Source organism: Mandrillus leucophaeus, unplaced genomic scaffold (assembly GCF_000951045.1).
Source record: "Mandrillus leucophaeus isolate KB7577 unplaced genomic scaffold, Mleu.le_1.0 Scaffold80, whole genome shotgun sequence".
Classification (NCBI taxonomy): domain Eukaryota; kingdom Metazoa; phylum Chordata; class Mammalia; order Primates; family Cercopithecidae; genus Mandrillus; species Mandrillus leucophaeus.
This window is the reverse complement of record NW_012108697.1, coordinates 1133128-1157052: the sequence shown is the minus strand read 5'-3', so window position 1 is coordinate 1157052 and position 23925 is coordinate 1133128. Positions and strand designations below refer to the sequence as shown.

General features: G+C 41.9%; 1 protein-coding gene across 6 annotated transcripts in view; it reads right to left on the bottom strand.

Annotated features, from left to right (window-relative positions):
• ABLIM1 (actin binding LIM protein 1) overlaps positions 1–23925 on the bottom strand; it is a 277318-nt gene that overhangs the window by 49021 nt on the left and 204372 nt on the right. For 3 of the 6 annotated variants that reach the window (XM_011967491.1, XM_011967492.1, XM_011967496.1), the window contains 5 exons: positions 20051–20138; positions 16378–16436; positions 13360–13443; positions 2009–2086; positions 1062–1217 (listed from right to left, as the gene is read on the bottom strand). In XM_011967491.1, coding sequence (XP_011822881.1) covers positions 1062–1217; positions 2009–2086; positions 13360–13443; positions 16378–16436; positions 20051–20138 — 465 coding nt within the window. The remainder of the gene's footprint in view (positions 1–1061; positions 1218–2008; positions 2087–13359; positions 13444–16377; positions 16437–20050; positions 20139–23925) is intronic. The other 3 variants (XM_011967493.1, XM_011967490.1, XM_011967495.1) reach the window with 1 other exon arrangement.

The following is a 23925-nucleotide window of genomic DNA, read 5'->3' as shown; positions in this document are numbered from 1 at the left end:
CAGTGAGCTGATTGGCCAGGGGAAATGGACTTGGGTAGGCGCCACAGAGAACCTTCAACCCTGGGATGGGACCGGGGAGGGGAGGATCCCAAGGGGCTGAGGGGCTCTGGTCCCACAGCGGATGGGTCTGTGGGCCGAGTATTAACGAGCCCCAAGAGGACAGGTAGCAACAATGGTAGAGATTGCCACATGCTCAGTATTTCTCCCAAGTCTGGCCTCTGATAATCGCTTTATGTAGATTAGCTTGCTTAATCCTCACCAATACCCTATGAGTTAGATTCTATCATTACCCTATCTGTTTTACACGTGAGGAAACTAGGACCATTTTTCTTATCTTTTTAATATAGAGACGAGGTCTCACTATGTTGTCCAGGGTGGTCTTCAACTCCTGGCCTGAAGCAATCCTCCTGCCCTCAGCCTCCCAAAATGTTGGGATTAGAGGTACGAGCACTGTACTTGGCCCAGGAAACTAGGAGCAGAATGGCTGTCACATGGTCAAAGTCAGACAATCAGCATGTGGTGATCCCTGGGTTGAGACCAGGTAATTTGATTCCAGAATCCTGGCTCACACGCCTGTGCTAGACTGTTGCCCCATGCTCTCTACTTTATTTTTTCTTGTATATTCTAACTTTCTTAAGTTGCTGAAAACTGTAGCTACCAAAATTTAGGGGGGGTGTGTTCTCTCTCTTCATGATCCCATGAATATACTTAAAGTTATCACTAGACACCCCCCAGGAGACTCTCACTCCCTTATTTGCTCTGCCCAGCTCACAGAAGCCCTGCCCTCTTTCTCCCCACTCCCTCCCCACCTCCGGACAGTTTCCATCCCAGCATGCTAATGCTTAGCCGTTCTTCACTGTTGTTTGATGTGCCATTGGTCTGTTCTCCCACCTCTCATGATGGGCTTCTGAATACCTCCAAGCACCTGGTCTAGAAATCTGCAAATACTAGGCAGACAAAAGACCACCTGATTTACCTAAACTCCAAATGGTAGTTATTACAAATGTGACAAAAGAGAAGGTAAATTGTCGTACAACTCACAACCACTAGGAATGTATTACCTCTCCAAGGCTCTGTCTCTCCTGTTTGTCATCATAGCCCGAAGTGTAGAAAGGCTCATAGGTAATAAGATCTGGACGTTCAATGTCATAAATTGCCTTGACCTTGGGAATGGCTGCTAAATCCTTGTAATCCAGGATCTCATTGTCTACTTTTGCCTGGCAAAGTTAACCAGAAAGAACAATTACCTTGCAGTCTCGTTGCTTTGGGAAACTGTTGTTGGCACATTTCCTGTTGTTTAAAACGTGAAGGCCTTAAAATAAACAAAAACCAAAACATCTTGCCTAGCACAGTTACACTCTTTAGAAGTTGTCCTTTACACCATGTATTAATCATTTTACACCATGTATTAATCATTTTACACCATGTATTAATCTTTTTTTTTTGAAAAAGTCACTGAACACTTAGGAAAAAATCTGTGTAGAATTCATGAAATAGATAAACATGCAAACCTTAAGGATAATTTCCTGAATTTATGACAGTGAAGGAAAAAGCTCAAACAGATGGTCCAATAATCCTTTCAGATGGTTAAAAACAAGAACTGCATAATTAATAAACTAAATATTTAAATATCTTTGTGGTAGAATTTAAGAACACTCAGTATCAGCATTATAAAATATATATTTAATCCCCAAATATCTATATGCAATTTAGGTGCAAGAATTTTTTTTTTTTGAGATGGAATCTTAGGTGCAAGAATTTTTTAAGTCCTGTAACATATTACTACATTTTACAGGTTGTCTGATCACTCTGTTGATGGTCACATATAACTGTAATTACCTAAAGGTAAACATGATTGAGGAGACTGTTCTATAAAAATGAAAATCAGGTCTCATAACAAAAATAGAAATCACTTTGAATTAGTTTTTGTTTTGGATTACCCATTCTGCTATTACAACCCACTAATTTACCTGTCCCAGAAATGTCACTTCCAGAAGTAGATACTTACATAGATAGTATGACCTGGTGAGCCAGGAATACTGGAGCCTGGTCTAGAATAAATACTTTCCGAGGATGTCCTGGTAGGCTGTAAAATAAACAGTGACTTGTAAGATTTCGGACCCTGGCTTCAGAATCTAGACTGTCCTGGGCCCTTAAGCTTTACTAAAAACTCAGCTAGTGAAAAAAAGAAACATTTACCACCTTTTTGAATAAGATAACAAACCTAGAAGGAAAGGTAAATGCAAACTAGTTGTATGATCCAGTTTTGAAAAGGCATGGGGAGGCCTTTCTCTGGCCCTTCCTGCTCCTTGTTCCCTACGAGAACTTCTGGTTTACCTTCGAGCATACCTCAAAGCTTCCCATTTCTCTCCTTCTCTACTGCAATAGTCCCAGCCCCAGTCACCACCTCCATTCATCCAGATTATTGCAATGGCCTCCCTGTGCATCTTCTGCCTTCTCCCCTCCCTTCTTCAAATCTACCTGGCAGGCAATGGATAGAGAGACTTTTTTTTTTTTTTTTTTTTTAAGATAGAGTTTCTCTCTGTCGCCCAGGCTGGAGTGCAGTGGCGCAATCTCAGCTCACTGCAAGCTCCGACTCCCAGGTTCACGCCATTCTCCTGTCTCAGCCTCCCCAGTAGCTGGGACTACAGGCACCTGCCACCATGCCCGGCTAATTTTTTTGTATTTTTAGTAGAGACGGGGTTTCACCGTGTTAGGCAGGATGGTCTCAATCTCCTAACCTCGTGATCCACCTGCCTCGGCCTCCCGAAGTGCTGGGATTACAGGCGTGAGCCACTGTGCCCAGCCGAGAGACCTTTCAAGAACATCGTTTGGATGGTCACTACTCTGCTTTTGTCTCCAGCATTGATATAGTTTGGCTGTGTCCCCACCCAAATCTCACCTAGAATTGTAATAATCCCCATGTGTCAAGGGTGGGACCAGGTGGAGATCACTGAATCATGGGGGCGGTTTCCCCCATACTGTTCTCGTGATAGTGAATAAGTCTCATGAGACTGATGGTTTTATAAATGGGAGTTTCCCTGCGCAAGCTCTCTTGCCTGCCACCACATAAGACAGGACTTTGCTTCTCATTTGCCTTCTGCCATGATTGTGAGGCCTCCCCAGCCATATGGAACTGCGAGTCCATTCAGCCTCTTTCCTTTATAAATTACCCAGTCTTGGGTATGTCTTTACTAGTGGCGTGAGAACAGACCTAATACAAGCATCCATTCAGAATAAAATCACAACAAGCAGAGCCTCAGGATTCTACCCCTGCCTTCCCCTCCTACCTCCTCTCTCACCTGTCATCACTCACACAACAGCGCACAAAGCTTCCTCGGAGTTTTTATCCTCGCTTGCTGCTCCCTCTGCCTGAAATGCCCTAGCTCCAAATTTTACTTGGATGATTCTCTTCCTTCAGGCTTGGCTTAAATATCACCTCCTCAGAGAGGCCCTCCCTGATTCAATCCTGAGTTGGTTCCCTTTGTTTTCTCTTATAGTGTCATTCTTTTTTCCTGCATGAGTAAAATGTATAATTATATATTTATTGGTTTCCTTGTATCATGTCTGTCTCCCTCATTAACTTTAGTCATGCTCTCAGACCTCATAGAGTTTATTTTTTAACCACTGTCTATACCCAATGCTTTCCACAGGTACATAGAAGGTACAAATCCTAGTTGAGGGAATGAGCTAGAATTTATTATTTGTAAACAGATACTTAGTTTGCAGACACTTGACTTATGTTAATTACACGATTTGAGTCTAACTATACAGAGAGTCACTGAGGTAAGGCTAGTGGGTTGGCCTTTGGGAAGGATGAAAGAAACTGGACTTCATAGTATATACTTGAAGAACGTGGAGAGTGAGAGGTGGTTATGTGAGCAGGAAGGAAACTTATGAACTAGGATCAGCTGCCTCCTGCTTCTATTTAACATGTTCTGGAAAGCTCTGCAGAGAAAACTCAAGGCCTCACTTTGGAACACTTCCTCACCTCTGTTGCAGCTATTTCCTAAAGAGGATAACTTACAGTTCTACAATAGGAATAAGACTTTGCCTTCTCAGTAGTGTATCTATTGATGTTTAATACCTTGAATGTGGGCATCACTGAGCCAAAGAAACTCCTTCAGACAAGGGTGTTGCCTCACTATATTGTTCACAGTTGAAACAATGAAGGCAAACATATCTGGCTGATTCAGGTCCGGCAGTGATTAGACTCATCGCTGGAAGACTGTGATCAGTCTTTTTCAGCCAATGCCCCTGGTATCTTCGAGATGCTAGGGTGGAAGTGGGTGGGAGAAATCGTACCACACCCAGGTGGAGGTGCACCAAGTCCATCACTTCTGGGCCTCCTCCCCAGGACCTACCGTGCACAAGCGCTTTCCTGCTAGAGCTATAGCAACTGCAGGTATATCTCAATATGAGAAAATTCTACCTCTGAGTATGTTGAAAGAGGAAAGACTCACATAACACTATTCAAGAAATGTGCAGCCTGGGTGTGGTGGCTCACGCCTGTAATCTCAGCACTTTGGGAGGCCGAGGCGGGTGGATCACCTGAGGTCAGGAATTCAAGACCAGCCTGGCCAACATGGTGAAACCCCATCTCTACTAAAAATACAAAAAAATTAACTGGGTGTGGTGGCGGACGCCTGTAATCCCAGCTATTTGGGAGGCTGAGGGAGGAGAATCGCTTGAACTTGGAAGGCAGAGGTTGCAGTGAGCCGAGATGGTGCCACTGCACTCCAGCCTGGGCAACAAGAGCGAAACTCCACCTCATTAAAAAAAATAATAATAAATTGCAATTTCTAGATCCATTTCCTAATCAAAATACAGAAGTGGCGCAATCAAAATGTATTCCTCCTTTACAAGGAGATGCTACCCCCTGAAAATGCTGAATCTATATCCATCTCTGTGGGATAATTATTAACCACAGGTAGTCCTTCAGCTTCAAGTGGCCAGGACCTCCCATTTGCCAAACTTAATGTCAAAATGAAGCCTCTTAAGTAGCAACCCAAGAATATCAATGGCAGCGAATGTCTACTGCCCACTTACTATGTGGCAGGCCTGTGCCCAGCGCTTCCCAGGCTTAATCTCATGTAATCTTCTCAGTAACCCTAGGAGGTACCTTCTATTACTATTCCTATTTTACAGATAAGGAAAAAGTATCAGTACTCCAAGCCACATAGGTAGGAAACGGATGAAGAGTCAGGATTTGAACTCAGACACTCTAGGTCCACAGCCCAACCATTTAAGCCCTGCACTAAAATTTTGCCTGTATTGTAGGGTGAGTGTGATCATTTATTTCCCATCAACACAACTATGGGACAAATGGGATAAAACTAATAGAGAAATATTGAGATCAAGTAGCAGAAAAGAATGTCTGCTAACTGAAAATATTTTTATTGCACCAGCTCTGTAAGAACACTGCAATAGCTCACTGGGTTGGGGTAGGGAGAGGGTATGCGGCAGGGGCATCAGATTTCTTCAGTTACTGGGGTTGCTATGACAAAAGCCTGTTTTCATTAACAAGCATCCAGGACATTGTGTGAACAGCCAAAGTGTACACTGGGGCTTTGAGGTCACTCGTATGTTACTCATCCTTATTTTTGCCAAGTGTGGGGCAAGGATACTTTCGGCCTTTGCTGTAATGATGCACCTGGGATGGCTCTAAATGGTTTTATTTGCTCTTGTACTGCATGTACTGGTAGAAACAGAGCTGAAGAACAACGCACGCACATGTAGGGAAGGGTCTTTAACGCCACCTTCCAGGGATGAAGAGTTTCACGGGCAGAAAAGGCAGTTCTCTTGGCAGAACTAGCCTATTTCAGTTCAGTTTCTCTCTCCCTTCCTTCTTTGAGACAGAGTCTCACTCTGTCGCTCAGCCTAGAGTGCAGTGGCATGATCTTGGCTCACTGCAACCTCTGCCTCCCGGGTTCAAGCGATTCTAGTGCCTCAGCTTTCCAAGTAACTAGGACTACAAGCGTGCGCCACCACACCCAGCTAATTTTTGTATTTTTAGTAGAGATGGGGTTTCACCACATTGGCCAGGATGGTCTCAAACTCCTGACCTCATGATTTGCCTGCCTCAGCCTCCCAAAGTGCTGGGATTACAGGCGTGAGCCAGAACACCTGGCCTCTCCCTTCCTTCTTGGCCGGATTAGAGGATCCTGTGAGTTATGCAGGCTTTCTTGGAAGCATTTAGCTGCTTGTGTTTACACTATTAATATTGTTGAGCTAAAGATTTTAAAAGTTAATCAACAATTTGAATTTTTTCAAGTCCCATTTGGTTTTTAAAAGTTTTCAGATCAAAATTACCTCCAATTTACATAACTTGCCCCCAAGTTCTCTGATTCAGAAATAAATATTTTAGGTTTTAATAGTACGGCAGTTTTCCAAGTCAGGTGAACTGGTCATCAAATTTTCTGATGTTCTGGCTTGTCTTAGGGATGCTTGTCTTAGAGCATCCCTCTGCTACTCGCATCTTCAAACTTTAGTGTTGAGAAATGCCCTGATGTATCTTGGTGATATGGTTTGGCTCTGTGCCCCCACCCAAATCTCATCTTGATTTGTAATCTCCATGTGTCAAGGGAGAGAGGTGATTGGATTATGGGGGCGGTTTCCCCCATGCTGTTCTCATGATAGTGAGGGAATTCTCACGAGACCTGGTGGTTTTATAAATGGTAGTTTTTCCTGCACTCACATGCTGTCTCTTTCCTGCCGCCATGTGAAGAAGGTCTTTGCTTCCCCTTTGCCTTCTGCCATGATTGTAAGTTTCCTGAGGCCTTCCCAGCCATGCAGAACCGTGAGTCAATTAAATCTCTTTTCTGTATAAATTACCCAGTCTTGGGCAGTTCTTTACAGCAGTGTGAAAATGGACCAATACACTTGGAGATTCGGAAACTGCTTTTTCTTTCACTGAATTTACCATTGTTTGTTTTTGCTTCATTCTGACCTCCTAAGTTTACGGTAAAATTTACTTCCACGGACATCTTGTTTACAGGTTAAGTTGCATTCTTGCTTGTTTATTTTCTTACAATGGCCCAATTCTGTTTACCTGTCTATATTGAAATAATGGGATAGAACACATCTATGTGTTTTATGTAATACAGTGTAATACAGCGCACTTAAAAGGCTGACTTTGGTGCCAAATAACAGTTCAAACCTGGACTCTACTAGTTGTTTGATGTTACATGAGTTTTTCTTTTTTCTTTTCCTTTCTTTTTTTCTTTTAACTTCCTTGAGCTTCAACTTCTTCATGTATAGAATGGACAAAGGTGTACCAGCATAACTATGTCATAGGGTTAAATGAGAGAATGCATATAAAGCTTCAAGCACCTTACTGGGCACATGGCAAGTAGTCAACATTTTCTGGACACTTGGGATTAGACTAGGTTTCTTAGGCAGTTATTTTCAAATAATGCTTCTGTTTTGCTCTTCATGAATATTCTTTTCATATGTGAGCTACATAGAACTAGGCTTCCCCAGCATTCTCTATAGCTACCGCACTTGGACTCCTTCCCATCAGAACACAGATATGTGAAGCAATTCACCACAGTATATGGGGCAGCAGTCCCACCAGGAGCTGAGAGATCGCCTTCCCCTCCTTGAGGACTCTGTGAAGTGATTCCAAATGCTCTTGGAGACAGTGACTGTGTCTTAACTTTAGTAATTAATGCCCTTCCCATGCCAATGACGATGACCTTGCACAGTCTGTCTTATCTGCCAGGACAGTTCCTGGTTTGCTGCCTACTGAACTGTGCTCAAGGCTTCCGTGACACGCATGGATTGCCTGCTTTTTGCCACGGTCCCTAATGTCTCTCAAAGTATATTTGCTCAACTGCAGGGGGTTAGTGGGCTCTCCTTTATGAAGATCATAAAATTACTTTTTAAAAATCGAATGATTATTTTTTGGAGTTTTAATCCTACTTAGAATTTTACATTTCAATTTGAAACATCTAGAATTCTAAACATGTTGAATTTCAAATTAACATCTTGCTTATTAAAAGAACCCTTTTTATTCTTCCAGCCGTTATTTTTCTTTTCCTAACGAATCCATAATTTGCTGTTATGCTCAGCAAAAGGCTCAGAGCTGTTCTCCAACACAATAATATACATCCACTTAGACAGAAACCATCTCAACCTTGAAAGCACTTAACTTACTGACATGCTGTCCCACTTTCATATCCCATTGACAATTTCTTCTTTACTATTAACCCAATCCTATCATCACCTCTTTGGTCATCACAGAATTTTACAGGTGATCCTGACATGTAACTGATGATCCTTCCATATAGTCGTTTAATCTAAATTACCATTTCTACCCATTCAGATGTCCATGGTAACAACAGTGACCCAATAATTATGAACTGAACTCAATAACCCAATGGGTCAGCAGCCTTGTTTCTGGAATTCTCTATGAGAGTTACAGTGAACAAAATTACTCTCTGGTCTATGTTATAAATGCGTACAATTTCAAATATTTATCACCAAAGGTAAGCCCACTGCTATAGAATAAAGGAAACAGCAAGGACTTAGGGCTAACATGCTAAAAGCAGGTACAATTTATTTACTTGCATTTAAGCACCTTTTCCTTGCAGAAAAACCAACTTGAAAGTGCAGTTGGAAAAATTCAGTTCTTTCTTTTGATGCTATCTTTGGCATCTTCTGATACCATCTTTGGTGTGGAGGTGGGGTGGGGTGGGATGAAGAAAGCAGGCAAGGTAGATAAAGAAAGAATTACATATGGTTGTGATCACTCAGAGGATTTTGCCAGTGAGATTAGGCAAGTAGTTGAAACTTTATTTTGGTAAAAGGAAGAAAGGAGCCTTCGGTAAGAACCTTCTTGTTGATATGGCTGTTCTCACTCAGTCTCTCATGATGAAGGGGTCCATTTACTCTATAGTCATCTCCCAGCACACTTTCATGTCTTTACTTTTGATTTCAACAACTATTTTTACTTTCCACACACACACACACACACACACACACACACAAATTAACAAAGAGACGCCTCACCAGAAGTGTCTGGTATTCAACAGGAGAGATAAAAAATGGTATTTAATTACAAATAAGTAGCCAAATGCTTTAAAAAGCACATCTTTTTGTTTTCTTCATGAAATTTCTTTGAAAAGCCCTCTAAATACCTTTCAGCTATTTTTCCCCTATGCCTTGATTTTGTCCATCTGTCCTACCATTCAGAAGGCACAGTCACAGAATGAAAATTAATTGAAGACATCCTCTTCTGTTTCCACTCCAGCTCTTATTATTCTTCAAATACTAACCATTAAAAACACTTACCAGAGCTGCCAGTTGAGTAAGTAGAAAAATGACATTTTCCATTTACTTTCCATTATGGTCCACCATGCACATGGGTCTCCTAGAAGGACAGTGCTGGGAAGCACTTTGTAGTCCCTGCCCTCCCCCCATTCAGCAGGAGCAGGGATGCAACAACTATATTCATCTAATTTGCATTTATCCAAAGCCATGCTCTAAGGAGAGAGAAACTACAGGCATCTGGCAACCAGATCAGAATGATCTTATGAACACTGACGGGACAACTACTGATATAAGGTGATTGACATCTTATACTAAATCCTGTTGATGTTGACAGTACCTGCCTTGGGTTTTTGTTGAAGTTCATTAGACAAGGTGGTGATAACAGCTGTAGAAGAAGGAACACTTTAAAAACCTGCACATACTGAATGCCCGCTGCTAAGCAAAGAAAGAGTGAAATCAACTCCTTTGGAAAAAATAATTTTGTGTTTGGAGAGGAGGCAGGAGGGTGCTGTGGGCACACACCACTTCTCTGGAGACAGTTTCACAAATGCCATCAGTCTTTACTACATGCGATCTTTCCAGTACAAATCTTTACACCTCTACATTCAGCTGTCTGATGAATTGTAAAGACACCCTCGAAAGGAAATCAAACACCACTAACATTACTTGCTTGTTCTAGACAGACATAAAGCCTCAAATTAGCTCCTTTAAAAATATACACACGGTATTTGTTTGGTATATTATAGATTGACAAGTGCATATGTTATAATAGGTAAATATTAGTTTCAAAGAAAAAAGTCATGCCCATTTTGTAGGTCAGTCAATTCATGCTTTAACCTCCAAAGGCATAGCTGAGAAAAACTCCCTTTTAGAATGAAAGCAAGTGACACCCCCCAGATTATTACAGACTTGGTCCTGGGAATACCATGTGCTTTGTCTATAATGAATTATACATGCTCAGTACTGAGTTTACCTGTAGACAAAATTTGCTATTCATAGAAAACTTCCAAGTGAGTGGAACCAGAATTTGTTTTTCTCAGGTAATTCTATTTTCATCATTTTCTTTTACCTGTCATTCAGGCAAAAGGAAAAGATGGAGCTCATTCTCAATCTAGATAACAAAATGACTTTCCTGCTATAGATTTTACTTTCCTTTACAACAAAACCAGGGCTTATTTCTAAAGCACAGAGTGCTGAATGTCCCTGCAAGGAAGACAGTTGATCTAATAACTAAGGGTACTCAGTTTTAAGTGGTGGGAAATGAGCTGCTGTGTAGCCAAAGTACTTAAAAGATAAAATATCTGTGACCTGAGGACTGCACTGCTTTGGAGTTTTCTGGCATTTTAAAGGTACTGATGAGCCATTCTTCAATCTCCAACGGGTGAAGGGAGATCTTGCCACACAGCCCATTTTCTCTGCCAGGTCCCAAGCTGTTTACAACTTTCTGTGATGGAGCTGAAGTTGACTTCATTGATAGTTACAGCTGGATAATAGGAATCAGATGTCCCATTTGAACAACAAGACAGGAGGAGAGAAGTTATTGTAAACAGATCTCTCTCGCTCCCTCTCTCTCTCTCAAGATGCTCCAAATCTCTCAAGCTTAAAGGTCTGGGGCAAACTAAAAAATTTCACACTTGATGATGGCATTTTTCTTCAAGTCATGAAAATGTATTACTTGGTTGTAGCCACAAGCTAACAAAATGTAATACTATTTAACAGTATACTACCGGAAAAAATAAAAAAAAAAAGCTATTGAACAAGTGGCTTTTTGCCAAGTGGAAGCACTAATTCTGAGCAACACTCATTTGCAGTGGGGACAGTCTTTGGCTGTTCCTCTGGATTCATGCGACTTTGACTTCACTGTGTGTGGAAACTCTGCCACTGGAGCTGAAACTTTAACACAGAGTGAAGATTGTATGAAAAATACATCATATCATAGGAACCCAGTATCATGGGACAATGCAAGGCACCAAGGCCTGGGGTCAAGAACCAAAGTATGCAGTTGGCTTGCTGTTTATGACAGCCTGTGCAGTCTCAGACATGCTCCTGTATCTGTCCGCCTTTTTTTTTTTTTTTTTTTGAGACAGGGTCTCACTCTGTCGCGCAGGCTGGAGCACAGTGGCATGATCTTGGTTCACTGCAGCCTCAACCTCCCCAGGCTCAGGTGATCTTCCCATCTAAGCCTTCCGAGTGGCTAAGAATACGGGCATGCACCACCACGCCTGGCTAATTTTTGTATTTTTGGAGGGGTGCATATGGGGTTTTGCCATGTTGCCCAGGCTGGTCTCAAACTCCTGCGTTCTAGCGATCTGCCCACATTGGCCTCTCAACGTGCTGGGATTACAGGCATAAGCCACCATGCCCAGCCCATCTGACTTCATTCTATCAACGAGGAAACTCAGGGGGTTGACCTCTAAAAGATTCTCTTCTACTCTAAGCTTCTACACTTGTCTTTTTCATCGTGCAAAGAAAGAAGGTGAAGGCTTAACAAAAATAGAAACTCAAACTCTTCTTATCCTTAGTGCAATTCTGACAGGCACAGAACGTACAGACACACAGCCCAGCCAAAGTGCTGCAGTGCAACCCTGAATTGTTAGCAGAGCTAGAGAACAGGTTTCATCTGAGCCAAGATGAGATTGTAGAAAGTCCCTTCTAGTTTAACAGGCTAAGGTTTCCACTGATTCTCAGAAACCCCTAAAGGTCAGGTCTGTGCATGCAGCATAATTTCCAGCCTGGCTGTTGCTCTGCTGGGCTGGCTGAGTCCTTTCCCTTCTCCTGCAGGATGCCCCGGGCAGGTGGCACTGCTCTCTTCCTTACACACCATCAGTGGCCCCCTGACAACAGCCTCAGCCAGTATTTAATGTTCCCCTTCTTCTGCTTCTTTCAGGTTTTTGTCTCACTGTCCCCTTGCAGTATAGCAGAACGAATATGAGTGATGGGCTCACGGAAACATGTTTTCCAATCCTAGCTCTTCCACTTACCAGTAGAGTAACTCTGGAGAAGTTACCTAACTACGATGGGTCTCAGTCTCCCCATCTGTAAAATGGGAATAAGATGAGCTACCTTGCAGGAATTCTTAGGGAGAGCAAATGAGATTGTACATAAATCCCCCAGCCTCCATAGAGTAGGTGCCTGTTTCTCAGTTTCTTCCTTTCCCACTTCACTGTTCCTTTGTTTTTTTTTTTTTCTTAAGACAGAGTCTTGCTCTGTTGCCCAGGCTGGAGTGCAGTGGCGCAACCTTGGCTCACTGCAATCCCTGTCTCCAGGGTTCAAACAACTCTCCTGTCTCAGTCTCCTGAGTAGCTGGGATTACAGGCGTCCACAACAATGCCCAGCTAATTTTTCTATTTTTAGTGGAGACGGGGTTTCACCACGTTGGCCAGGGTGGTCTTGAATTCTTGATCTCAAGTGATCCATCTGCTTCCGCCTCCCAAAGTGCTGGGATTACAGGCGTGAGCCACTGCACTCGGCCTCACTCTTCCTTTCTTGAGTGAAACCACTCCCTACCCAAGCACTGCCTTTCTCGGCTGCACACTTCACATCTCCTCATGGGGTCTGCCACTTTCCCCTCATCCCCTCATGGTCAAATCTCAGCCAGCCTCTAAAAATCAACTCCAAGACCACTTCTCCCAGGAAGCGACCCTGGAGGCCTTTTCCTCATCGGATATTCCAAGGAGCGTGGCCTTTGCGATCCGTAGCCTGGGATGGGTTTCTGTACCACCCTTATAATTATTTATCTGTCTTTCCTCACCTATGAGCCTGGATCTGCTACATTCAACCCAGTTCTACACCTGGGTGCTCAGCAGATACTTGTGCAGTGAACAAACGTGGCAACACAGGACCAAAAGGCAGCTTCTGATGTGCTTGCTTTACAGACACAAAGCTTTAGCTGCTGCTTTGAATGAAAACATCCATCCAAGAAGACAACGGCCAGAGTCAGTGTGAGAGGCGCTCGTGGTGTGAGAAAAGCATCTGCTTTGTGCAGGAGCCGAAGAAGTTATGTGAGAAAAGCAGCCCGGGGGAAAAGCAACAGAAGCCTGGGCCCAGGACAGTGGCTTTGAGCCCCAGCCTAGACACAGCGCCAACCTGCAGAGACGGAGACCGTCCTGTGCGTCGAATCAGACTTTTGGGATAAAAGAAATCGGATGAAGAACGCCGAATGTTTGGCAGCTGCCATGAAACATGAGAAAAGGGAAGAATGAACATAGAAATAGCCTCAAATGAGAAGTATTATTAAAAAAAAAGAACAACACCTTAGGGAAAACTAACTTGATAGTAAACATAAAGTGGGATCCTTTCATTGATGTACATGTGGATTTTTTGGGTCAATTTTTGGGCCCATGTTTAAAAGCATATTAAATGGTCTTCAAGTTACAGTACATTTATCTAAGCTCCAACCCCTTTCAATTCCTCTCCATCTATTTTGGCTTAGACATTCTTATAATATATAAAGGGTAAGAAGCCAGTGAAGCCAATTGAGAGGCATTCTTGAGAATCTGTTGTTACAAATGCCCCATGAGTTCTTAAATATCAAAAATGTGGATTACTCAGTGGGGTTGCTGAAAGATTCTTAAAACATTTTCATTTCGCTGTGGAAACTGCACTAATGTGAAAAGTGAAAGGCCTGGAAATCTTGGCTCAAGATTTGTGATGTGTAGACACATCCTTAAGAGAGCACAAGATGCATTTCTCTGTTCAAAACCTGTTCCCTTTAACCCCCCCCCAACATCAGTGTGAACCCCGGCTCTGGGCACATGGGGGCCTCTTCCTCACTTCCCGGCTTTCCAAAGACAGTGACCCAGAGCCCTCTCCTGACCTCCCAAGTAGTGAACGCTGGGTTTAGGAGAAGAGCTTTAGAATTCTCTGGAAGGTTTACTAAAGGAAGAAAACAAGAGCTCCTCTTGGCCAGAATGGGTGGAAGTATTTCACTAGTTGTTTTCACAAGCTTATCCAGAGAGCTTTCCATCAAGATGTAATCAGAGTATTGTTGTTTTTTAAAAATCATTTTAGTCACATGATCTGCAAGCTCAAGCAATCCTGATACAGAAAAGACCCACATTCCACTCAGTCTGGCCTCATTAGCATTCCTCTCTTCATTTCCCAAAAGACTTCATCAGAGATGAAGTTAAAATGATTACTAAAAAACCCAAAAGCAACACTAGGGAGAGAGTATAAACTACTATAGCTACTTGGGTGGTTTCTGGGCAGCATCCTCAAGCTATGCTGTGAACTTTACATTCTTATGATAAAAGTCACAATAAGGATGATCATTTATGTTCTCATACTTCATTAAAGGTAACTCATTTCCAAAGCATCCATAGTTTCTCAAAAATCCCAGAGTGTAGCGCCCACAACCGGGTGACTATGCCCGTGTGTGACTATCCGGCTGATGGACTTCAGGAGTCTGTGTGCCAAAACAGAGAGCAAAACCACCCTAAGTTTGGTGGGCAAATTCCTCTTCAGCTGTTCTTACCTTTATTCAGTTATTCACAGAAAAAGTGTTTCCCCCCCTGCCCTCTCAACTTAAGTATGTTCACAATAATTTTGCATTCTAAAAGCACTGTGTTTGTTCAGGGTCACAGCGAAGGGACAAATTCCTAAAATATCCAAATGGTAAAATGTCTCCATCTGATTGATGGATGTGAATTGAGAAGGAAAAGAAAAAACAAAAAAACAGGAAAAATAGCTCCTGTGCATACGTGTGGTTCATTCAGAGAATAAAGCAAACACACTAGGAAAATAAGAGCTGTAATTCCCAAGGCAGCAGGCAAAGGGATCTGAAAAAAGGCAGAGCGAGTGGGTCTCGCTGATAATCACTGCTCCAAACCCAAGTTACCCCTTCATAAGTCACACATCATTGACTAGACCCCATCAATAAACTGGCCGTGCTGCCGCTGGGGATTACATACATAGCTTCTGATGCCTGCTAATGGCAGATCGAGAAGAGATTATACTACGCACTAGAGGCTGGCCTCCAAAATAAATCCAGGCCATTCTTTTCCCTGAGACAGTAAACAGGGTGCAGTCAAACTCCAGTTTTTCTATGGGTACCACTAAGTTAGGTTCTGGGCAGCATCCTCAAGCTATGCTGTGAACTTTACATTCTTATGATAAAAGTCACAATAAGGATGATCATTTATGTTCTCATATTTTATTAAAGGTAACTCATTTCCAAAGCATCCATAGTTTCTCAAAAATCCCAGAGTGTAGCGCCCACAACCGGGTGACTATGCCCATATGTGACTATCCGGCTGATGGACCTCAGGAGTCTGTGTGTCAAAAACAGAGAGCGAAACCACCCTAAGTTTGGTGGGCAAATTCCTCCTCAGCTGTTCTTACCTTTATTCAGTTATTCAGAGAAAAAGTGTTTCCATGGGTACCACAGTTTTCTATGGGTACCACTAAGTTAAGTCAGGTTAACCCAAGGCAATGGGATTCATTCAGTCTGATTATTGCACTGAAAAATACTTTCTGGCCCACATGAAAAATGGGGCATCTGAACAGGATAGAGATTACGATCATGGTTTTACAACCGTGTACAGCGCTTTGCTTCCGAAACATAAAATACTGTCATCTGGAGGTGTTCTGAGAATTGATTAATTTACTTATCTTGGTTCGCTATTATTTTCCCCATAGGTTTTATCTGACAAGCCATCAGCTTTTAGAGTCTATTCTGGTGAATTTGGATTCAGTAAAATGAGAGACCAGTAAAATGTACTAATGTAGAGCTGGGGTCAGAGTAGTGCGTTATAGACTAAGCACCAAAACAGTCTGGTGAGGTCAGCAGATGCTACACCAGGAACCTGATGAGTCATTGTTTTCCCATCTGCATGATTTGACTTTTCCCTTGAATGCTTTTCTAAGAAGCTGACTAGTGAGGCCAAGGCTTACTTTGTCTAACACAAGCATTTGGAACAAAAACCACAGTACATTTAAGGTAAGAGGGGACCCCTTTCCCTAGCCAAATGGCCTTTGAACTTAGTTTGCTATAAGGGAAAAAGTCAGTAAAAAGTAATTTCACCTAAACCCTAACCCCAAGAATTAGTGACCATGAGCGTATGGCCTACAAATGCAGCTGGCGTCATGTTTTAATTGTGTTCTTACCCGCAGCTTTTCCTCGGTCTTCGTAGATTGCTCACAGTCGGGATGCCAAACGGTGGAACCTGAGAAGACAGAATGCACTGCTAAGAGCCAGGAAAATGGAAAGATACAAAGTCCTCTTAGACAGCACTTCTGAGAATGGCTCCTATCCCTCTTTCCCCATCATAGGAAGGTGTTATTGCTTTATGTCCAAGTAAGTCATAACACAAAAATCAGACATGTCCAAAGTCTAAGCAAGTTTTCCTGATCTAGCCCAAGCTTGTTTGATAAAGATCATAATTCTAGACCACAGAGACCACTAACTGGGCATGAGTCTTTTGATGCAAGAGATATTTAGTTCTTAATCGTGTCTTGTTATTGTTAAACCTTATATCGTCCTTTAAAAGGAATGCCTGAGTGCTTACTACAAGTTGCATTTAATTTAAAAAATAGTAGGCATTGTTTATCTAACATCAAAACAACCAAGCAGTTTAGTTGAGGGGAATAAAGTCAACCAGATAGTCTATATCCAGAAGCAAAACTTACTGAATTTTTCATTGATTCAATTATACATAGCCACCTACAGAGAAATGAGAACTTAAACCAACTAGCAGAAAGGGTGAAAGTTAAATTATAAATCCAAAAATTTCCTTTGGCCTTGAACCTTTTAAGTAATTTTCTAAAAAGTCTCCGCTTTTAAAGTAGTAAAGTAACTATTTAGGTGTTATTTTCTGTTCCTGAGTCAACAGTCTCACTTTCTTGTATTATGAAGCAATTTAATGTATGGTACCAGCATCACAGAATTAAACAAAACACTTATCTCCAATAGAAGCTCTTATCTTGTAAGAATCCAATGCCTCCTCATATGATTTTGTATGACTAGATACATACAAAATATGTCATCTATATGATTATGGGTAAGGTTGATATGTTCACGTAAGGACACATTCAAGTGTGGGGATGGACAGAACTTAAATGAGCACTTAAGAAGACTTAAGAAAATAAAGTTACTATGTCGAAAGCAAAAATTACATAAATCAAATTCACAGTTTGAATATCAGAGTTTCCAAATTTCATGATTTAAATCTTTACCTTATTTTTTTTTTCTTTTGAGATAGAGTCTCACTCTGTCTCCCAGGCTGGAGTATAAGTGGCACAATCTCAGCTCACTGCAACCTCCGCCTCCCAGGTTCAAGCGACTCCCCTGCCTCAGCCTCCCAAGTAGCTGGGATTACAGGCACGCACCACCATGCCCAGCTGATTTTTATACTTTTAGTAAAGACGGGTTTTCACCATGTTGGCCAGGCTCTTTGGAACTCCTGACCTGAAGTGTTCCACCCACCTCAGCCCCCCAAAGTGTTGAGATTACAGGCGTGAGCCACCGCACCTGGCCAAAATCTTTATCTCTTTTAAGCAATAACCTGTGCATGCTTGAAAAGTCACCAAATTAAAACAACTCATGAGTTATTTCACACCACTGAGCTAAACTAATATTAAATTAATGGCAAGAAAAAATACATTTTGTATCAGAATAATACTTGAATCCTTATCTAACAATCACTTTTTCCATCTTCTTAACCCAGAGCCAAAATAAACAGACAAAAAAAATCAAACAAAAAGCAGACAGACGTATAGGTCTCTTCAGCACTAACTCTGGCTCAAAGGCTGACTACAAAGCACAGGAAATCCTCTGAATGTGGAGGGCCCAGGGGTCAGGTGCAGGCTCAGGAGAAGCATTCGCTGTGAAGGTTCTGCTGAGCAGGAGTCACTGGCCAGGACACCGGGTCTGCGCACAATGGCACTATTGTTCTCCAGAGGTCAGGCACACAAGGAATGTGACTCGGACAGAACATCAGATGCTGAAGAAGATGAAACTGCTCTTTCTTCAAAGATGTGCCGAGAGGGCACGCAAAGGCTTCTGAAGCACAACTCCAGAAGGTTTAGAGCAATCCCTGGAATTCCAAATGCAGCCTTAACAGATAGCCATTTATTCATAGCCCGAATGTATTGTATTCGTGCACAGCTTGAAACCTTCTCTCTCCAGTCTCCAGAACCACTCTGAATTGCAGAGCTGCACCCAGAGCCTCTGAGTCTCTGTTTCCAGCAGAGACAGTGTTGACTGGCACTCCTGTGTCCTTGTTTTTGAGTGCTAGAATTGATAGGCTAAAATCTAAGCCCACAGACCAAATAAAGAATAAATCTGCTTTGTGCTGAGAAACGCAGAGTGACACCTGCCTATTGCCACTGCAGATGTAAGGCCTGTTATCTGTGGAAAATGTGTCATATAAATCCCGCATGAGGTCACAGATGCGGGTGCTTGTCACTTGCCTTCATAAGGCTTTTCAAAATTCCGTGATGTTTTTAATCACAGTTTTTCAGAGTGATCACTCTAAAGCCAAAAAGAAGTTTGGGTTGTCAATTTCTCATGTAGCTAGCCTTTTTTAAGGGGAGAGTAGCCAGGCTTTGCTTTAATACTCAAGAATCCTTTCTGTAGATTTTTCTAAGCTGCCTAAAAACAAAACTGAGAGAGAAAAGCCAACCACTCATTACAAGTACACATCGTGCCATCTGCAAAGAGAAATCAAGAAATGACATGCACAGGTAGTTGAGACTCAGTAATAGTAATTACCACAACGGAATGAGCAACAGCTCTTATGGGTTTTGCTAATTTTACTGATAAACCCTTGTTTGATTAATAACTCTTTTCCAGCTAAAAATAGTAAAATGCTTGCACAGATGGTGCTGTTTGACTAGAAGAGAATCCTCTCTTAAAGCCTCTCTGAGAAGTTCCAGAATTTCAGAGAACATAAAAACTGATCATGTATGTGTGTGTGTGTGTGTGTATATAAAATCAGTTTCATGAAAACTATGATCACATATATATGGTCTATTTTATATATATATGTATATATTTGGTCATATATATACATACATACATACATACACACACACACACAGTTGAGGATTCCCTATGTTCCCCAGGATGGTCTTGAGCTCCTCGGTTCAAGCAGTCTTCCCAATTCAGCTTCCCAAAATTCAGCTGGGATTCCAATGGCTCCCTGGTAAAAAGTACCTCTTTGACACCAGAAATTTCTCTTTCAGAGAATGGGTTCTCTCTTGTTATCTCCCATTCTCTCTCTGTCTCTCTCTCTCTCAATATAAGAGCTAATCATCTTAATGGGGTGAAATAAGTCTGTGACATAATTCATCAAATATGAGATTTTCTTCTTGAAAACCCAGAGAACAGCAGCCTGGGAGGCCTCAAAAAGCCCTTCTCACAGGAGAGTAAAAGAAGAAAAAAAGTAGCCATCAAATGAGTAACATTTCTAGAAATTTCTAGAAATTCTCTTGTAATCTTTTGTTTCCTAAGCATATTCCTGGGAAGAGTTGGAGAGGAGGTATTGCTGATTTTCACTCTTCCCTCACATCCGAGGCATCAAATGTCGAGTCCTATTCACTTGATTAAGGCAGCATCACAAGTTCATTCGTGAACAGCCTCAGGGGCTCACTGCCAGCATGTCAGTTGCTTGGCTGATTAATACCAACTGATGAGGTAACTTTTGGCCATAATCTTCTTGGATTGGGGTAGCCTCACAGCTAATAACATGCCTCCTTCTCTAAAAACAATGAAACAAACATAGCAAGATTTCCTTTCCCCCAGCAGGGAAAGCTTCTAGTGTTCTTGAGTCCGCCTCACCTTGAAGATACATTTCCTCTCCTTCTGTGAACATCTGGTTGCATCTGCTGCATCGTGCACAGCTGGGGTGGTAATGTTTGTCACCTGCCTGCAAGAGAAAAGGAGGGAACATTGAGTCTACTCCTTGTTGTGGATTCCAGAATCTTTTCTGGACTTGAGGATTTAGAAGAAAAAAGATGCTGAAAAAGGAAAAATAATTGTCTAATTGACCAAACTTCCTACACCAACAGCCCCGGAAGCTAAAGCCAACTTCACTGAAACTGGGAGGGGCTCAAAGGCCAGCTACCCGTGGCTGCCTGGTGGGGCTGCCTTGCCTCTCAGCGTTCCTGGCTTCTATGTGTCCCTCTTGACCTGGATGGCTGCCAGTAACACACCATATGCCTGAGATGAGTCACTCCATCTCCCCAAAACCCCACTTTGTTGGGAGCTAATGCTGTTTCTAACAAACCAACCAAAAATAAATGACCCTTATATTTAGCAGGTTCTTGCTTTCTTGGCTAAACAATCTGAAAATAATAAAATCTACCCCAGTGACATCAAGGTGAGGAAAGCTATAGTAAAATACATCATCCACTGCTTTTATCTCAAAGGGGGCCCAAAGTCTCTTCTATGCAGCTTGCAATAATCTTTTGCCAGTGGCTTACATGAAGAGTTTCCTGGAGAAGGCATTTTACTAAGGTGGCTGTGCATTATTCATGGGCATTTCACATTCCTAAATATGACAGATGCCATCACAGCAGGTGTTGACTTCCCCAAAGCAAAGTGTCACTGGATACAGGGACAATTTTCTAGACAGGTGCCAAATCACATTAGAGTCACACTCCACACACATGCCTGGCAAGAACAAATCCTTTCATTCACAGCCTAGCAAAAAATCATCGCCACCTAAGAGCTCTCAGATGGACTCTGATTAAATCGTCTCCATCAATTCACCATCAAAACATTTCTTCTGCATTAACCATGTACAAGGCAGTGGTCGAGAAAGAGTTAAAAATGGCTGCATCCTGCATCAGAACCTGCACGAAACTACAACAGGAAATCAGATGTCAGGTAGTAATTCCTTTCTCATACCTTCCTGTAAAAACTAGAAGATCCGCTTAGCAACCAGCACGTGAGGTGGTGGTGAGCCATTTAAGATAATCAGGTGGAAAAAAAAAATTGAAGTTATTTAAATTAGAAGTTAGGAATAAAAATATTTTCAGTGGTGCCTGCAAGAAAATTCCAGAAGTGGTGCTCTTGTCCTTGTCCACATGCTACTTTTATTTATTTATTTATTTTACTTTATTTATTTTTTTTTGAGACGGAGTCTCACTCTGTTGCTCAGGCTGGAGTGCAGTGGTGCGATCTCGGCTCACTGCAAGCTCCGCCTCCCAGGTTCACGCGATTCTCCTGCCTCAGCCTCCTGAGTAGCTGGGACTACAGGCACCCGGCACCACGCCCGGCTAATTTTTTGTATTTTTAGTAGAGATGGGGTTTCACCGTGTTAGCCAGGATGGTCTCGATCTCCTGACCTTGTGATCCACCCGCCTCGGCCTCTCAAAGTGCTGGGATCACAGGTGTGAGCCACCGCGCCCGGCCACATGCTACTTTTTATTTATTTGTAAAATTTTTTACTTTTCTGCAGGAGGAAGGGTAGGGCTGGGGGAGAGTGGTGAGAGAAGGCAGGAAATATCAGCACAAAGTAGCTCCTGCCTGTAGGACATCTGAGGTCAAATGTGAGCAGAAAGGAGGAAGAAAGAAGACATTACTCAGTCCTAAGCGCTCAGTTCTAAACCAGGTTCGCTCAGCTAGGATGCCAGTGCTGGGAGGTCCAAGTTAGTCCGGGCAATCTCTGGACTCTTAAGGAAAATGTTAAGTGAAAAAATAAAGGCCCGTTGACAAGAGCATGGTGTCATCTGCAGTGAAAAGCATACCTCTCAGTAAACTATAAATAGAAAGAAATGTCTTCAAGCTGATCAAGTGTATTTATCATATTTAGTGGTGAAACCTTCATGGCATTTTCATTAAAGACAGGAAAAAGACAAACAAGACAAAGGTGTACACTTTTACCAATATCATTCTACATTGTTTTCCTCCTGGCCAATGTGATGTCAAGAAAAAGAAGTATAAAGATCACGAATACAAAAATCGAGTCATATGGCTAAATAAAAAATTAACATATAAAAACCATTATTTCCTATTCACTAGCAATAAAAATTAACTAAATGTAAAGGGAAAATGGGATCCCATTTGTAATAACAACTAATAAACCCTCCAATGTAAGATCTACATAGAGCAAATTATGGAACTTAACTGATGAACATAATAGACCTAAATAGAAATATATGATATTTCTAGATGGAGAAACTAAATATTGTAAAGATGCTGATTTATCAAAAATGAACCTATTAATGCAACACCCAGTCTAAACACCCACAGGAATTTTCTCTACAGACCTTGACAGGCTGCTTCTATAAGTTTACGTGACAGAATAAATACACACACAAAAAATACATTTTTTTGTGAAAGAACAGCAATAAGGAAGGATTTTCCCTTCCTGTCATAAAATTTTTTTCTAAGTCTAAAATAATTAAAGTACTTTACTATGGGTGTGGGTGTAGAAAATAATCAACAGTACAGAAGAGAGGGATCAGTTGCATAGCTGTACATACAAGGGAATTCAGTTTATGATAAAGGTAATAGTTCAAATGAGCTGAAATAATGGATTACTCAATAAATAGAGAGGACAACTGGTTCTCCACTTAGAGAAAGATAAAATCTAGATTCCTAAGTCACAACCTATACAAAAATCAATTCCAGGCTGAGCATGGTGGCTCATGCCTCTAACCTCAGCACTTTGGGAGGGCTAGGCAGGAGGCTCACTTGAGCCCAGGAGTTCAAAATCATCCTGAGCAAAACAAGTGAGACCTTGTCTCTACAAAAAAATAAACAAAATTAGCCTGGCATGGTGGCTTACACCTGTAGTCACAGCTACTTGGAGGCTGAGGTGGGAGGACTGCTTGAGCCCAGGAGGCTGAGGCTGTGATGAGCCGAGATCATGCCACTTGCCCTCCAGCCTGGGCAACAGAGCAAGATCCCATCTCAAAAACAAACCAAACCAAACAACAACAACCCCAATAAAGAAGTACTTAGAATACTGATTCACATGTGGCCGTTACAAGACTGATGTAAACTCACATGTACACACATGGAAACAGTTCAAGCTAATATTACTAAGAGAAAAAAATCAAGTGGAAAAATAATACCTATAAAATAACCACATAAGCTAATTGGATTCAAATCCAGTTTCAGTATTGTGTGATCCTGTGCATGTGACAATCTCTCCAATCTTCAGCTTCCACATCAATAAAATGGGTAGAAATAATAGAACTTACCCCACGCAGTTGATGAGAGCACTATTAGGAACCTAGTATATTGCCTGGCACCATGTTAAGTGCTTTAAAAGCATAATTTTCTTCAAACCCCTCATCAATCCTGTAAGGCAGACACTCTTATGATTATTTATGTCAATGAGTACACACATGTATATGTATATTGATCTTATATGTGTGCCCTTCTTGGAGAGAAGACAGGGAGAATGTACCCCAACTAGTTTGCTGTGGTTACCTTTGGAGCAAGAGGTGAGAGCCGGGAAGAAGTAAAGGAAGGGACCCTCACATTCTCCTTTGCAGCTATATCATCTCAACCCTTTAAAACAAGAATATATATTTTTGTTGCTGTGTAATAAAATAAAGACCAAGAGGAAAGAAAGTCCATTTCTTTTGGAGCCATGACACCTGAACTTCAGTGTTTTCCCCAGCTTGTACTGGAAATGGGATCTTGGGCAGATCACAAGCTCTTGGAACCTCTGTTGTAAAGTAGAGATGATGATGATG